The sequence below is a fragment of the Gavialis gangeticus genome, unplaced genomic scaffold, assembly GCF_001723915.1.
Source record: "Gavialis gangeticus isolate Ggan-Ray unplaced genomic scaffold, GavGan_comp1, whole genome shotgun sequence".
Lineage (NCBI taxonomy): Eukaryota > Metazoa > Chordata > Crocodylia > Gavialidae > Gavialis > Gavialis gangeticus.
This window is the reverse complement of record NW_017729022.1, coordinates 140,362,406-140,380,438: the sequence shown is the minus strand read 5'-3', so window position 1 is coordinate 140,380,438 and position 18,033 is coordinate 140,362,406. Positions and strand designations below refer to the sequence as shown.

Genomic DNA, 18,033 nt, shown 5'->3' with positions numbered 1-18,033 from the left:
TAAATAGTTTGCCAGTATCATATTACAGAAAGTAAAATTGTGTTCTGCATTTGGTGACTGAGGAGGAAAACACAACCCCTTTTCAGGTAGACCTTTCCAAATCCTAAAACATAACAGAAAATGAAATTAAAGTTGACATACTATAGTAAAAGTTCATTATATGTTTCCAATAACATGCTAGTTTGCTAATGGAGGCTTGGTCGAAACCAAAGACACTGGGCATTTTTTTCTTATTCATTCTGGCAGACAAGGTAATAACCAGCAATAACTCAAGATTCTCCTAAACTGTAAAGCCCCCATCTCTCCCACTACATTATTGGCTGTTGGAGAAATTAAGCACTTCAAGCATGAATTTTGTGTCTACAAAATAAGGATTTTTGCCCTCTACTAAAAGAAATTCAGACAACATAAACTAGTTCACTATACAGCGAGAGTGACAGAACAAAGAGAGTTTTAGGTTAGGTCTGCATTTAGCTGCCTGTTGCCATCACTATTTGTGGCAGGAGAGAGCAGCTGCCACCACCAAGCTGCCAGGGCACATGCCATGGCCATGGGATCCTGGCAGCTCCACTACAGCAGTGTTACTGCACTGTGGCACAACACCAGCTTTTGACTGGACCATAGCAACTAGTTGAAGGTTCAGAAGTGTTTTTACATGCTTCCTGCCAACTGCTGAACAGTGGCAGGACCTTGACTTACTCAGCAGAGGTGAAGCAGCCCCAGCAGAAGAGTGAAGGACACTTTTGTGACTGGAAGGGCTTGTGTATTGGGAGAGAATTTGGTGCAGACCTCCTTCTGTCTTAGAGGTGGATCAACAACACCAGCAGAACCAAAGGGCAAGATGCAAGATGTAATTCTTTGATATTCTAATAGCTCACATTATTGGACATTGTGGGCACATCCAGATGAGCACACATGTGCAGTTGGCAGCACCTCAAAGCTGTTTGAGGCACTGAAAATAGCACATGTGCACCTGTTCACCCAGGTCAACAGGTGGACACTGGAAATCCCAGTGTCAAAAAACCACTGCTAAAAAAATGGCATCATACACATGGCAGCAGCATGTGCTACCACAGCCATGCTGTGTCTACTGGCCAGTGCTGCCAGATCAATGCTGCTGCTGCCCCAGGAGGCCCCCAGAACCTCAGGGTGCCTATACATGAACCGGGAGGCTGCTCCAAAATGCTGTAATTACAGCACATCAAAGCAGACTCAATTAATTGAGTCTGCTGGGGCATGATAATTACCGTGCTCTAGCCAACCTCTGCATCTCATGTATCAGCATCCTCACACTTCAAAATGGTGGCATGGGCACTTTAACTATGACAAGTTTTAGATAAAGTGCCCCCGCCACCATTTTGAAGTGCAGGGATGCTGATACATGAGATGCACCAGGTGCTTTAATTAGAGTGGCTCTTGGAGTTGCTCTCATTAAAGTGCCACCCCCTTCCCCCCCAAAAGTACATGTAAAAATGCTCCCAGGTGCTGGTCCCAGCCTCTGCTACCCCACACAGGGTTAATTTACCATGCACATAAGTGCTCATGCAGGGGCATCCTCCGAGACAAAAAGCAGTGGCATAAGTATGGGCCACTGCTATTTTTCCTACGGGAAACACACGTCCCTGCACATACATGCTCATTTGGACATGCCCTGTGAGCATAAACATTCCCTCTCCTTCCTCTCCAAATCTGCCTTTTTGAGCAGAGAAGCTTACGTGGGTGAATGGAGACTGTGATCTTTTCAATTAACATCCACCGCAATATCTTCTCCAACACAAAGTGTATTCTAGCACAGTGTACAGAGAAGACCACAGCCAGCATGCTGCTGCTTTGTTTGGCAGCAAAACTAATGTTTCTGGTACCATCTGGGGGGGCCCTGTCCAGAAGGTACCCAAATAAGCCAGCCATCTAATAAAGAAATCACATCTGAAAGGGGGCTGCTGCTGTGAATAATCTGATCTTTATGAATACCCTCAAATTAGATTCCAGCACAAGATAATTCCAGTGGGACAAAATGCAGTAGTCACTGGGGGTCCCTTCATCCACCAGTATCAGGAAAACTCCAATTAATTCTATTTTGAATATTAACCTTTCATTAAGTGGTTCACCCACTTTCTTGCAAACCTATTTTAGGTTCCAAAGAAGAGACTGTTTTTTGAGCAAGCTCCTTTCACTTTCCATGGTTGGGATACAAAATGGCCGCGAGATGCTTTTTGTGTCTCTTAAGTCAGATAAAAATGAAACTACGACTGCATAAAATTGAACTGTGAAGTGCAGGGGGAAAAAAATCCCACTTAGTGACTGGTCCTCATTCTGTCTGTCGGGGTTAATGAGTAAGAAGACCCACATTCTGTGGTGCCACACTAATAGGATATCAACTTCTGAAGTAGAGTCCAGCTGAATAAATATCGCCGAAAGTCAATAACCAAATCCCTTCTACAACAACCCGAGCTCTAGGGACCTGACTGGAATTTGAACATTTGTATTGATTTGTAAAGTTACCAACTGAGAATAAATACTCAAGAGACTGCGTAGTAATCAGTTCTTATGAACATAAATTGCTACAGAGGGATTACCTCTCAAACACAGCTAAATCTGGTATATAACAAACAACTACCTCAAAGAAAAGGAAACAGATTAATCCGACTGGAAGATTATCAGGTAAAAGCTCATTGGAAATTAACATATGACCATACATATTTGAAATAAGGTGTTTATGTTTTTAATGGCTCCTCTGTATAATTGTGAAGCACTTTTTCACAAGTATCATGGGTTCCCAGTGATCCTGTTACACTGTTAAGGTTGTTAAAACTTTGACTTATTATTTGGAGTCTAAGAAGCAACAGCAATCTTCAGGCTTTTGACAGAACCCTTTACTTCCCCTTGCGTACGTAGGCTGTGATCATCAAGTCCTTTTAACTCTAGCCAAGAAGAAAGATTAGTAGCTGTCTGTACAGCTACTCCACTGTGAAATTTTCACTACAGAGCTTTTTTTCCTCCCCTCTGGGGACAGAATGAGTAACAGAAATGCTGGAATTTAGCCCTGCCTGATTTTGTTTTTTAAACAGGTTATTATGTTTCTGAATAACACTAGAAATATTAGAAACAAGACTGCCATGTGCTATACAAGTTTGCATCCCCCTAGCTCAAAATTGTGCATGCTCATTCCAAAATACAACATCATGGAGAAAAACAATTAGTAGTAAAGTATTATTCCTGTGCACTGTTTTCCCAGCTGGGAGAGTAAATAACTGAGATAAAAAGTTATGAGCAAAACCTTATCATTTTATGAATAAGAGGTATTAAATTGCAATGTTTTCTTTTGCAATGCTTATTTCATTGATATTTATTCATAGGTTTGGGTGACCTTGAAGTTATTTAATTTGTGGTAAATCAACTTTGCTTTTGGGATGGCTTTATGGTGTAGTCCCAAGCAGAACACATCAGGAAATCTAATCTAGAGGGGGAAAATGGAATGGATGACACTCACAAAGGTCCACACCTGACAGTAATGGTCATAACCACCTGGTTGTGTATAACAGGAAAAAAAAACCTGTGCTTTTTTTTCATTTCAAAGAGATTTTCCTTAGGAATTTATTGTACGCATACAGTATATGCCATTATAAGAATAACTAAATCTTCCTGTTCTTTATCAGTGCAGATTTCTGGTCATGCGTTTTAGACAAGAAACAATGTTAAAAAAAGACTTACCCCCTCCACCTCCTAGAAGACTGGAATTAGCTACGGAGGAAAAAAGAAAAAATCATTAGCATTACATTTCCTAAATATGGAATGGAACAGAAGGTGATTTTTTTGTTGTTTTTTTAAACCTAATAAATTGTTGAAATTCATAATTATTCAAATTACAGAATGTACAGTCTATTAAAACAACAGCACTGCAACCTACTGTTTTTCACTTAAGAAATCCCATTAATTTGGCTTTTCCAAATACATTAATAGCGTCCACATTTTTTAACAGAACTAAATTATTCTGAAAAATATATATCTATAATATATTATGCTAAGCTTTTGGACCCACAAATGAATTAACATTAATATAATTTTAAGCTCCGCAATCTTCTGAAATGACATTAGTTCGTAAGCACAGATGTAGTTAGCCATGTCTCCCTAAAGCCAGGGTGAAGGTAGGACAGGGTGGCACCTTATGCCACTGGCATACTTTCATTTAATGGAGCAAAGGAGATTTGATCCCCAATTCCAACAACAGTGCCTCCTGCCGCGCCATACGCGCATGGCAGGAGGTGCAAGTTGAAGATCAGAGATCAGATCTCAATTGTGCCGTTACTACTTGCCAGTGCAAAGGAAACCCAGGAAACACAGGACCAGCAGGTTGAACTGGGGCTGACAATCAGCTGATTGTTGGCTCCAGCCCCAGGTTTGCATGGGGTCTCACAACAGCCTCAGTATGATCCCATAGCTAAAGATCAGCTCTGGCCGCAGGACTATACTGAGGACTTGAACCGGTCTTGGTGCAGTCTGAAACCAACAATCAGCTGATCATCAAAACTGCATGGCTGGCAGCCTGGCACAGGAAATCAGAGGCTCCTGATGGGAGGAACCAAAGGGCTTACTCCACTGGGGACTTTAAACCCTGTGACCATGTGACCAGCAGCTCTGGCTGAGCACAGGGCATCAGAGACTCCCAACAGGATTTAAAGTCCCCAGCAGGGGAAGCCCTTCTGCCCTCACCCACCTGCAACCATGGGCTAGGGCTGACAATCCGCTGATTTTCAGTCCCAGGGCTGGGACCACTTGAGGGCTGGTTCCAGACCCCAGAGCAGTCCTGGCCCTGGGACCAACAGTCAGCTTAATGTCAGCCCCTGTCAAATGTTAAATGTAAGGCTCTACACAACCCAGCCATAAAAATGTTCTACCAGTAGAATGTAGAACATTTGCCACATTAATCACAACATAAATGTAACATGTAGGGGTGGCCTTAGAGACTGGTTTAGAGAGACATGAGCTTTAATATGCAAGAACCTACTTCATCAGAGGCTAGGAACCTATATCTAACATCAAACAAAGGATGTTGTTGCCTAAAGAAGCTCATGCCTCTCCAAACTGGTTAATCTCTAAGATGTTACCCTGCCCACCTTCTGCCAAATAATATTCCTCTGAGAGAACCAAGCAAAGAAGAAAAACCCTTTGTCAATTTAGAGAGCAGGAACTGGATTTTGGTGCAACATGCTATGAACTTTTCTGAGTTACTACAACACAGGCTGTGTCAAGATGAGCAGCTGGCTGTGTCGATTCCGCAAGGAATGTGGCGCCACAAACATGCGTGTGGCACCACATATCGCACCTTCAAGTGTTCTCTGTGCTGCAACGGAGCAGAGCGGGGGGGATGACCCTTGGATGGATAAAAAAAACGCATGGGGAAAAACAGCAGTGTGGTGCATGCAGGGACAATGTGCACTGCTTAAAACCGGAACCAGGCTGTCTGGAGCAGTGCTTTGGCTGCCGGCCAGGCTCTGAGTCACATGATCATTGCAGCCCTGGCAGGCCCCCAGAACCCCAGGTAAGGCTGCTGAGGCCAGCCCAGTGCTAGCCACAGACTCCCCTACCCCACCCAGGGTAATTTGCCACGTGTCAAAGGGCACGTGGTACAGCTATTCCCCAGGGACACCTGGAGGTAGCACAAGGTGCGCTGCTTCTAGTAGTCCCTGGGGAACCAAACATCCACACTTGTATGGACAGGGTCTATGTGGATGAAGATCACTAAAGGCAAAAAGTTCCTTTATCTGACTTCTGTACAAACAGTGAGTGAAACTCTGGTCCCAATGAAGTCAATGAGAGTTCACTGAGATCAGAATTTCACGTTCTGTATTTGTATGCTGTTCTATTGTATATTCAGCTGTTTGTTCCAGCCATATAGACTAAACTACTTATGGACAGTGGCAATTTTCAGAGGAACATAACTCAAGACAGCCATTCACATTAAGCTAGTCTAGCTGCAGCCACTAATTTTCTTCCCACAGCCTGGACAGAAATGGAAGGAAAGGCTGAGCATATAAACCTAACTAAAGCCTCTTACTAAAGCATTCATCCTACATGTAGACGGAAAATGTAGGTTCCTTCACCACAAAAACACGAATGGAAAAAAAAATGGCACTGGGACTGGAACAGGTATTGACACTTTTCTCTGACTGCTTACAATTCATTGACATGTTTTAAAAAAGGAAAATATGAATAAATACCATACATAACTTCAGCCTATCCAAGCTTCACATTTGAAGCAGACTATTCTTATAGGCCACAAATAACATTTGTCACATTTGTGCCAACATACATCAATGTCTGCTGTCCTAGGATAAATCCTAAAATGGATCACAGGATAAGAAGTACTAACAGCTGATCCCAGGACAAAGTGCATCTGAATGGTTACCAGGATTGCATCATTGAATCAATGGCAGAAAAGCAACATGCATTCAGCTGCTCACTAAACCGTGATTAGAAGGGCAATGTGTGTACACGTCAATCCCACAATATTTCTGTTCTGACTGAACTTGTCCAGGACACAAGTATGTCTGGGGACAAAATACAACATCTGTTCCTAGCCACAGAAACAGACTGTTGCAGAAAGAGGAATATGCTCTGACCCCTCAAATTAGTAAGGATTTAAAAACGTATAAGGACAGCTGATATTTCCAACTATCTTCTTTAAACTGATAAAATAAGAATAGGATACATTTTTTTTAGGGGGTTGCCCCACTTATTTCTTTTGAGTGTTTTTTGTACAGCTACTTTCAGTTATACCATCAGAAGCCAGCTCTCCTGACACTGCAGGGGCACAGTCTCAACATGTCCTGCATTTAACAGGGTAATTTATCTTTGAAAAAGAAAAACATATTATTATTGGTACTTTACTGTTACTGCAACACAGCAAGAATGCTTTAAACTAGACTCTTGGGTATCACATGTAAAGTACTAGCAGCCAAACACAACTGTTGTCATGTCTAAGTACATGTGCAAAGCAAATTTACCTGTTCTTGTCTTTACTGAATTGCAGTATTACACATCAGTAAACCATGGCACAAACTGAAACTAGCAAAGTATCCTATGCTTCTCAAGTAACTTTTAAACTATTTTAACAGCTAGTCTCACCCCATCTGCAGTAAAATAAATAAATACATTTCTAAGCCAAATAATCACAAAAGCAACACTGGACAAACAGGGCATGTCTACATGAGACGTTTACTGCAGAGCTGCCTCATTAGCTCAGCAGTAAGATCCCCGGCATCCACACATTTGGCCCTATTAGGTTGCAGGAAACTAATAAATACCACCATAAATTAGTACTTGTATTTACAAGTACTATCCTGTGGTGGCATTTTGTAGTGTGCAACGCACATGTAGAGGCTGACGGGACAGGCTGGGGCATGAGGGTGTTTCAGTGTGGGGTCTGCCTGTGGGCTATCCCCACACTGGACCACCCTTGTGCCCCAGCCAGCCCCACTGCCGCATGCTGAGCTGGGCTGAAGCAGCCTCATGCTGGCAGGCTGATCCCTGGGCTCCCTGCTACCTGGGGCTGTTCCAACAAAGCTCAACGTACTGTGGTCCCAGGCACAAATGCAAACACTGAGGAGAAATGAACTCCAGCATGATATGCATTGGAGTTTATTGCTTCACATTAATTGCATGTGTAGATGTACCCATTGAATAGGGAAAGGGGAATGAAAAATATCTTAATATGCTAACTATTTAATTCTGCAATTCAAGATTATGTGTCAGTTCTGGAGTCAGTTTTTGTTCAATATCTTCATTAATGATCTGGAAGATGGGATGGGATGGACCCTAAGCAAGTTCATAGATGACACCAAGCTGGGAGGGTTGGGGGCAGAGGAGGCATGCAGTAGATACACTGTAGGGATGGGCTAGGATTCAGAGTGACCTCAACAAGTTGGAGGCTTGGGCCAAAAGAAGTCTTATGAGGTTCAATAAGGACAAGTGCAAAATCCTGCACTTAGGACAGAACAATCCCGTCCACCGATACAGGCTTGGAACTAACTGGCCAAGCAACCACTCTGCAGAAAAAGACCTGGGGGTTACCGTAGACACTAAGCTGACTATGAGTCAGCAGTGTGCCCTTGTTGCCAAGAAGGCTAACAGCATACTGGGCTGCATTAGTAGGAGCATTGCCAGCAGATAAAGGGAAGTAATTAATCCCCTCAATTCTGCACTGGTGAGGCAACACCTGGAGTAGTGTGTCCAGTTTTGGGCCCCCACTGTAGAAAGGATTTGGACAAGTTGGAAGGAGTAGAGTGGAGGACAATGAAAATGAATAGGGGGCTGGGGCACATGACTTCTGAGGAAAGTATGAGGGAACTGGGCTTTAGTCTGCAGAAGAGAAGATTGAGGGGGGATTTGATAGCAGCTTTTAACTATCTGAAGGTGATTACAAAGAGGATGGAGCTAGACTGTTCTCAGTGGTGACAGATGACAGAACATGGAGCAGTAGTCGTAAGTTGAATCAATGGAGTTTTAGGTTGGATATTAGGAAAAGCTTTTTCATTAGGAGGGTGGTAAAACACTGGAACAACTTACCTAGAGAAGCTGTGGACTCTCCATCCTTGGAGGTTTTTAAGGTGCAGCTCAACAAAGCCCTGGCTGGAATGACCTAGTTGGGGCTGGTCCTGCTTTGAGCAGGGGGTTGGACTAGATGACCTCCTGAGGTCCCTTCCAACCCTAATTTTGTGTGATTCTATGATTATGCTCTACAGTCTATTAGAATGCTTCAACCTTGCTCATTCTACTTTTAAATGACAAAATCTAGAAATTCCAACACTTCCTTCAAACTCATCCAGTAGCCCTCCCTCTAGAATTGTTTTAGAATAACCAGGCAACATTGTTAGCACTATCCTGAGATCTCAGAAGTAAAAACCAAACAGCTCTCTTAAAGTAATGCGATGTGGGTAAGGTCTGATCCTGCTCTTTTTACTCTGGAAGACTCCCTGAGAAGTCAGCTGGAGTTTGCCAAGCTACGGTATTCAGAGTTATATCCAGATGCAATATAGCTTTCAGGTCTATATCTGGTACCATGTCAGAGGTAAAAAGGGTTTTTTAACATTCAAACTGAGGAACAATCATCCACATAACAACAATTAAATCTCTATTCCCCTTTAATGGGTTTTGGCCCTTAATGAGATGCTTAAGGCCCTACATTTCCCTGAAATTGATGGGAGTTGGGAACATTCAGCATCAGTACTGGATCTTTACTCTGTGCTCATGATATGCATAATCAGCACAGTTATCAGACTATTAAGAAGCCCCATTAGTGCCTGACTGTTGTGCTCCAGAGAATCAGTCCTTACTCTAAGCACCAAACTTCCTCCCACAACCTTGAAAACACAGCTGTGAAAATGATTTGAAGGAAACCCATCTGAACAAGGCTCTGAAATATCAGCAAGGAGTTCTCCAGTTGCTGAAATATATAATTTGAATATTGAATACATTAGTATCTTTAACAAATATGGACCAAACTTGTGTATTCTAACTGTGAGCTGCTGTACTGAGTATTGAGTAAGTACTGAGTACCAAGTCATATGATTTTATTTTTCTGCCCTGGTTGCATAAGATGACAACAATTTCTGGCAGAAATCTGAAGCTCACTTTTCAGGAACACTTTTGCCAACATACTGCATTACTTGAATTTTTGTCAAAAGCAATTAAAAAAGTAAACATGCTTAAAGGAAATTCATCTTAAAAAATGACTAAATAGCCACAAATCTATTTCAGCATGCTGCACCCAAATTCATTAAAAAGCAAAAGAGCTTCTTTTTTAAGCAATTATAGAGAGTAAAACTTACTTTTCACTGTCAATTCTGTTGAATTTAGTAGCTACAAATGAAGAGAAGTCTACAGTTTTGTTATGTCTCTGGAGATAGCATCCTTAACAACATAGCTGAATAGCAGTGGTTACTTTTTGTTGAAGTACACTCATCTGACAAAACTGTAAAAATGTAAATTCTTTTGGGAGCATCTCTTTGTCATGTATTAATGGCACTAGTAACTTAAATTGACATCTGTGTCATGTAGCCATGCATCTGTCAGTATAATAAAAAATATACTTTTAAAAGATTACTTGACATTGTCTGACTTCAGCAGCAGATGTTTGAGTTTATTTTGATGTAAAAATAATTTAAATATTTCTGTCGATATGTTTTAATTGTGAAATTTATTCAAGAAGACACCTTTATATCTGACAATACTGTAAAATGCAAAACATTCCATTACCACAGACACATTTTTTATTTCATCAATAAAACATCATAGCAGACAGCTGGTGAGCAGACTAACAGTAATTTATGAAACAGGCAACTATATGTCCCCTTCCATGTTTTGTGAGACATTCTTACCTGTCACTGCATATTGTTTGATCTTTTCTCAAAAATACAGGGGAGAACAAAGAGGAACTATGAGCAGGCAACTTTGCTTTATATATACTCAAATGGGTTTTTTTACACAGAATGTTCTTGGAGCCATTAATAAAACCTCACATATTTTTGAAATACAGGTGATAAATAATATACAGCCAACTATAAATAAATAGATGCATAGTAAAACTTAACCTGTAAGGCTTTCCTTGTATACAAATACAATGAAATTCTGAGAGGGGAGAAACATTATTATTGCAAGTTGCGGACCAGATTTACAACGCTATTAAGTGCCTGAATATGTAGATAGATGCCTATAGTGGGATACTCACTCAGGTGGGCACCTACAGCAAGGCACTAACTTAAAGCCAAATTCTATATCACTCATTACATGGATAAGTGGATTTAGGACCTCGGTGTGATTCTATTTCATTCTGCTCAAGTGCTGAAAATCCATTACTACATCCACTTGTGTAACACACCATCATATTACCCTTAAGACTAAGTCACAAAAATAGCAGTGAGGAAGAAAAGGGCCCATTCATCTTGTGCATTAAATGCTTTTCCAGCAGAAAGGAAAAGAATTGTACTTACACATCTAATACAGAATACAGTATGGCTGTCAGTTCCTCACTTCTGCACTTTTGTGAATCCAAGCACAAAAGGAACATGGGTGCCTAAATTAAAGTAGCCAAAAGCAGGATTTGGCTGCATATGCTATGCATGGCCCTCCATGGTCAATTGTGCCCTTGTGCTCTACAAGCTAGATGGGAATATTAGTGTACGAGTGGATAAAGGGTAGAGGGCATGGGGTATTATTTTACTACATGGCTTTCCATTATGCTTCTTGTCAAGTCAAGCAAGGCACTTCCGTCTTGTGCCTTCTCATCTGTTAATTGGGGGTGTCACTGTTTACCATTGACCTAACTAAAATACAACATATCTAAACTCAACAAATGCTCCAAATGTATTGTTCATTTACTTGGACAAATTCTCTCTTCCAGTTAACCTGTTCACAAAAACAGATGATTGAGAGCAGAACATACTGCAGATACAGGCCTTAGCCTTCCAAATAAGTTGAAACTCCAGTCTCTCTCTCTCTAATAGGTTGGGGTATAGGAGAAATGCCTCAGCTGTACATACTGAAGATTTTCTATGTTTTGCTCTAAGAATTGTCCTAAGATTTAAAGTCATCTCTTTGTAAATGATAAGACATCTTCCGGCAAAGCACAAAGAGTTCAGACATCTGGGAGTCTGTTTTGCTGAGATTTGTGTTATCTATGAAATAAACTGAGAGAGAAAGTCAGAGAAACTGAATTTTCAATATACCTCACTTGTTTCACATGCTGACAAAATAAACTGAAAACCCGTTCAGTTGTCTAGCTTAAGAGAATGATATGCAATGGGACATCTTGTGAGTGCTGTGCATTTAAAAGACTACAGTTGGACCCTTGGACATTAGTTGATGACTACACTAGTATTGCAACATAGCAACATGTGACCCAGCATTCATTGTTAAAGGTGTCCAACCCCTCCCCCCTCAAGCTCTCTACAGCTTCAAAGAATATAATTCTTTTAACCTAAGATTCACATTTTTCCAAATAAAGCAGGTGTTTATCTCTGATTTCAATTTTCTTCAGGTTGATAAGACAAAGATCTCTTAAGAATACTGCAGTATATTAAATAGTTTTTTCAGAGCTGTTTGACAAGGGAATTGTCATTATCCTATTTTCTATTCAATACTGAAGCAATAATTGACATGACTTAATTGCATTCTACTTTCACTTCATTACTGACTTCTTTCATAACATATATTTATGCAAGAAAGTTATCCAAAATAATGGTATGCATTACATCTTTCAAGCTTCATAATTTGAAAAAAAGGACTATTTGAAATCTGATATCCAAAGCAAACGCCAAACAACACAGAAAATGATGGAGGCATTTTACATAGACAAGTCAGTTGTCATCGCAAGTGACAGCTGTGGAAACAGTGTACAGAAAGAACGCAGCCATCTATTTGGCACAGGCTAATATACACTTTCCAAGCAGAAAAAGTAAAAATGCCAAAGGTTTTGCCTGCCATTGTAATCCAATTGCTCTGAAGTAGACAGAAAAAAATTAACAGTATATAAAAATGTATAGCAGGTAGTAACTAACCACAGACATCTGGGTTATAGAAATGGTGATGCCTGATTCTATTAGGATCTGAGACTCATGGTATATTGAGCATTGAAAAAAGTGCCATGATTACTTCTCAGTATAAAAAACATTATTAAATATTGCAAAAAGTGCAATTCAAAGCCCATACAAACTTCTTTTCAAAGTTATTGCTTGTCAGGGGATCTTAATCTCCGCAAAACGTGCTTTCAGGTGGGACTGTCAGAACAGGTCTTCATGCTGATAGCACACCAGACAAGATTGCATTTAATTTTCAGTACAGAAGACCTTCACCATTTGCGGGGGATACGTTCCAGAGATCCCCATGAACGGCGAAATCTGTGAATACTGACGGGGCTCCCCGTCAGACCACACAGCTGCCCCCTGCTTCCCCCCCAACTGTTCACAGGGCTCCCTTGCAGTGCCTAGAGACCAACCCCTTCCCCCCGACTGCTGCGGAACCTGCTCTGAGTGCTGCCATGGCTGCCTCTGGCAGTGGCAGAGGAGAAGATACTACCACCACCTTCCTCCCCATCCCCAGCGCTCCCCCGCAGCACCTGGGAACTAACCCCTTCCGCCAGAGCGACTGCTGCAGCTGCCTCCGGGGGAGAAGATGCTGCCGTCACCTCCCTCCATGTCCCTGGCATTTGCCCTCTGCCTGCCTCCTGTCTCAGCCCTTCTCCATGAATCTGGAGTTCGCAAATAACAAGGGTTTCTTGTAATCTGAAGACAATGGTATACTGGTAACCTTTGATTTTAAGAAAAATGTTCTCCAAATACAACATATTTTTACAAACTGAAAGGCATCATCTGTTATATCTTTTGAATAAATAAAACAAAATATTAAGGTAATAATACAAAGATACTTTCAAACTGGAAGCACTGATGTTCAACATTCAAGCTTTCAACAGAACAAACAATTTATGCTTCATGAAATCAAAGCTTACAGCTGAAGAAAAGATATCAAGGGACTTGTCTTCCCTGTATTTTTCCCTGGGGTAACCCACGGTAAACTATGCCAAGGCAAAAACCCAGAAAGCACAAGGTCTTTAACTTTTACTATGAGGTAACCCAAGCCAGGTCAGTTTTACTCAGGGGTATAAGGCTGACCTCCCCATGAGTTTAGGTCTGAGCAAAGTAAAGTTGTCTGTATTTGCTATGTTCTTGAGGACAGCTCACGAGTAATAATCTAAGGTTCAAAAACAACAACCCAAAAATCAGTTTTAAAAAGTGGCTTTGCCACAAACACAGAAAAAGGTAACATATTGTTACCTTGTCTCAGGAACTACCTGGCATTGAAGTTTTGATAATCATAAAAAGTAGGGCAGAAAGGGGCCTTATGAGGTAATTTAGTTCAGACCCCTGCTCAAGGCAAGAATAATGAATTTTTTCTCTTCTGCAAGTAACCAGTGTGGATAACTAAGTCCTGAAGAGCCTGCCAGTATGGCTAGGGACAGACTTTCAAAAACCCTAAACCTGAATTGATTCAATCTTTGCAGGTTAGTCTAACCTGCCTAGGCTAAATTACTTTGTAACTGCACAGACAGCCCCTCTGGACTGAAAACATGCTGGCACATACCTGCAGTGGTTCAGGCTAAAAGCCGGCAGGTGCAAGAGCAGCCCTCCCTTCCCTGCCACAGGGCTGAGCTGAGGAGGGCATGGCCAGGCCCCAGCATGACACTGTGATTAGGAAGGGGTCCTTCCCCCTCCTTGATAACACAGCATTTATCAGCTCTGTTATCGGCAGTTAACAACCCATTAGAAACAAAGCCTCTCTCATTAGTTCAAGCTCTTCTTAAACAACTTTTTCCAAAGAAAGGAATACAAGGACATGACCAGATGACCTGTTGATTGGCTCTAAAAAGCCCAAAACAAACACTGTCCTATCTGCCTTACACAGCATTAGATAGCATACCACATACTGGCTAGGTCCGTGCCATGGGAGAGAAGAGGAAGGGATCTCTGTTTAAGTAGCAAACAGTGAGAGGAGGGGGAGGGGGGCACAAGGAAGCCAGCAGACCCTGCTGTGCCTGCACGTCTCTGCCAGAGCTCCAGCCAGGGAGCAGAGGGGAGAGGCCAGCTCTGCTGTGGAGCAGAGAGCCCTGCCCAGCCCAGAGAGCATGCCACGATGCTGAGAGAGTCTGGTTTAACTTAAACAAGCAAGAGGTCTGGGACAGACACGGCATAAACTGGTTTGACCCCAATCAATTAAGTCTGATAATATATTAAACCAGGTTCATCTCAAATCGGTTTCAGCCATTTTCAAACTTGTTTATGTGCACTGAATGTCTGTTGTGTTCCAGGTTAAAACCAGTTTCTGATCACTTAAACTGGTTTATGTGTAATGTCTCTCCCTAGCCTAAATACAGTGCAGTGAGTCCATTTTAAAAAGTATTTAAAAACCCTGAAAAATTCTATCTTTATGCAAAGTAAAATATCATTCTGATTATTATTTCTTTCTATAGCAGGAAACTGGAGTTAACTCTAACAAGGGTCAATGTAGGGCAAATTGTAGAAGAATGGCAGGATCTAGCTTATATTTATCCTAGTTCCAGACTGACTGCACTACTAATATAGTCCTAGCCCTTCGCTAAAGGCCTAAATACCATTTCCCAGCAATTATGAATGTATTTATGAAATTAAGTGAAACAAAGGAAGTTGACTGGTAAATTTCAATCAAAGCTAGGAAAATACCACATAAAAATATGAAATGGCCATCTTATGAAATCAAAGTAAATAAACTCTGTGCTAAAACTGACAGCACACTGTTGCCATCATAATATACTATTCAGGTTTCATCTTAACTAGATGCATCAACACATCATAACGCTGAGATGAGAGAGTGCGACTTGCAAAAATTTCTTAACTGATCCTAAAGGATTACATATGATGCTCCCCTTTCTACACAAATGGACTTTCTGGATCAGGTTCTATTCCAGCTACTAGCTGCCTAAGTGGACCTAGGCAAACAAGTATGATCCAAATCCATTCTGGGTCCTCCTCCTGTTCACTGCTTTCTGTGACTCAGTCTTGAGTCTAAGATGACAAAATGTTACAAAAGTAGATCCATCAACAGTTGTTCAGGCTCTGGAGCAGGGTGGAACAGGATCACACCTAATTAACTACCAGATGGATTAGAATCTGGCCCTTTTGTTAATGACAAGTCAGTTCAGGCAAAACAGAGCCTTATTACAGACTCCACTTTAGTATTTCTGGAGTGTAATACTCATGACATGTTATGCGACTCAGGCTAGAAATAGATGTCACGAAATGAAGTGGATCAGCTGTACCGCAATGTGTCCTGGCACAGCTGATCTGCTTCACTGACATGCGTCACCTCTTTCCTGCCCTTAATGGTGCAGGAGAAGGGGTGATGTGATCTCCTAGCTTTCCCCACTCAGCCAGACCCACCCCCCACAGATCTGGCTGAGCAAGGGAAGTGGATATTTCTTGCTTATGCAGAGGCACCCTGAGATTCCCTGGCGTGCCTCTCTGTAAGCACAGAAAGTGGGTAGGTTCTCCAGGTGCTTGAGAGGCCCTTAGGCTCCCAGAACACCTGCCCAGAGTCGCCGGAGAGTATGAATCACTCAGGCTCCTCATACTCTCCCACCATAGAGGTAATAGCCATTCATGACAGTAAAGGAGCAAAGTTTAACACTACCTTTTGTTGCACCACTGATTTCCCTTTGATGTGGTGCAACAAAGGGTAGCAACATCTATTTTACTGAATCATAGAAAATTAGGGTTAAAAGGGACCTCAGGTAGTCATCTAGTCCAACACCCTGCTCAAAGCAGGACCATTTGTGCATAATTTGTGCCACCATAAAAAACATTATGACAGCACAAATAAAACATCAGGTGACATCACTTCCCATGCTACCATCCCAAATTTGTTAGAAAAGAAAAAAAATGAAGTCACCATTTTTACAGTTACCTGTCTTCCCAGATGCACTGAAAACTTGAACACTTTTTCAGAATCTTTAAAGAGTAAGGGAGGATCACATACAATCGAAGATGAAAATTTAGAGATACTTTCAAAGGCATGGGTGAGGAAAAATCTAAATGAAATCACTCCACGTGATCTCATTTCAGATTGTATGGGACAACATCTTCATTTCTCAAGCCTGTTTTCACCTCTTCTGTCTGCTGTTTTGTTCATGGGGTGTCTTATAATTCTCATGATAAACCCTTATGGGGGAATGATTGAATCATCTTGTACACGATATTTCTGAGCATGAAGTATGCATATGATCACTGGGTAGTGTGCTGTAGGTACCTGCACATGAGCTTCTTAAATTCTCCATATAAATCACTGACATCACAATTACAGATGCTGTTGAACAATGAATGAGATTATTTTTATTATCAACATAAATGTATACTGCCCTTACATTCTGAGTTGCAATCTTGCTCTTACAGATATATATGGCAGCTTGGATGCCATCCTGATGTGGGATGTTGGTATAAAAGCTGGTAACATCCACGGCGACTAGGAAGATATTGCTAGGAAGATGGTCTATGTTTTTAAGTTTTTGTAGAAGGTCAGTTATGTCTTGGACAAAATTTGCTCTTTGTATGATGAGAGGTTTTAGGATGGCTTTGATGAAACCTGGTATTTCTTCTATTAGTGTTCCACAGTTGGATATTATAGGTCTGCCAGGGTTCCCTTGTTTGTGGATTTTAGGGAGCATGTGAAAAGTCCATGTGAAAAGAGCATGTGGGTTGGGTAGCGGAGGGACCAGGTCAACATTTTCCCCCTTTTCTCTCCCACCTACCTGTCTCACAACTGTTGTCTCCCATCACCTCTGATCTTCACTGCTACATATTTGCATTTTCACAGACCTGCAGTTTGCATATTGGCTTCTATTCCACCCAGGAGACACCAGACACCAGCAGACACTCCCTATCCCTGAAGAAGTGTGATTGTACCCAAAAACTTGCAAAGAACATTTTTTCCAACTATTTAGTTGATCTAATAAAAGATATCACATTTACCCAAAGAACCTTGTCTGCCTGCTGCCCTTTACAAGACTGTATGTAGGTTCTATGGCAGAGGCATTAATTAAAGATGATAAATTTAATCAGGATGAGGTAGGACAAGACTACTACTTTTTTTCTCTTTGACAAACAACAGCAAGGCAGGTCTGCTACAATTCTACTACATAGAGACATGCAAAGAGGCCACATTGGGTGTGTTCACACGAGTGCACACGTGCCTCTTGCCCCTCCTCAAACCCTTTGAGGCAGGGCAAAAGGCATGTGCGGGAACAAAAAAATGTTTGCAGCTCAGGGAGAAAATTAGACCCCGGATATCCAGGGGTCTAAAAAACTCAAAATTTAAAAAAGCAGGGCAACCGGAGGCTGTGTCCTCCATGGAGATGCCCTGGCTGCCAGAGCATCTGTATGGTTGGCCCTCCCCCTGGTGCTGAAACACACGGCTGGCCAGGCTGCATGTTTCAGCACCAGGGCTCCAGTGCTG

The 18,033-nt window shown here is 41.7% G+C and overlaps 1 protein-coding gene across 1 annotated transcript in view; it reads right to left on the bottom strand.

The window, feature by feature from the left end:
* Nucleotides 1–18,033, bottom strand: part of MACROD2 (MACRO domain containing 2) — a 1,830,990-nt gene that overhangs the window by 1,407,808 nt on the left and 405,149 nt on the right. Inside the window, exon 4 of the mRNA XM_019516252.1 lies at nucleotides 3,712–3,741. Within this exon, the coding sequence (XP_019371797.1) occupies nucleotides 3,712–3,741 (30 nt within the window). The remainder of the gene's footprint in view (nucleotides 1–3,711; nucleotides 3,742–18,033) is intronic.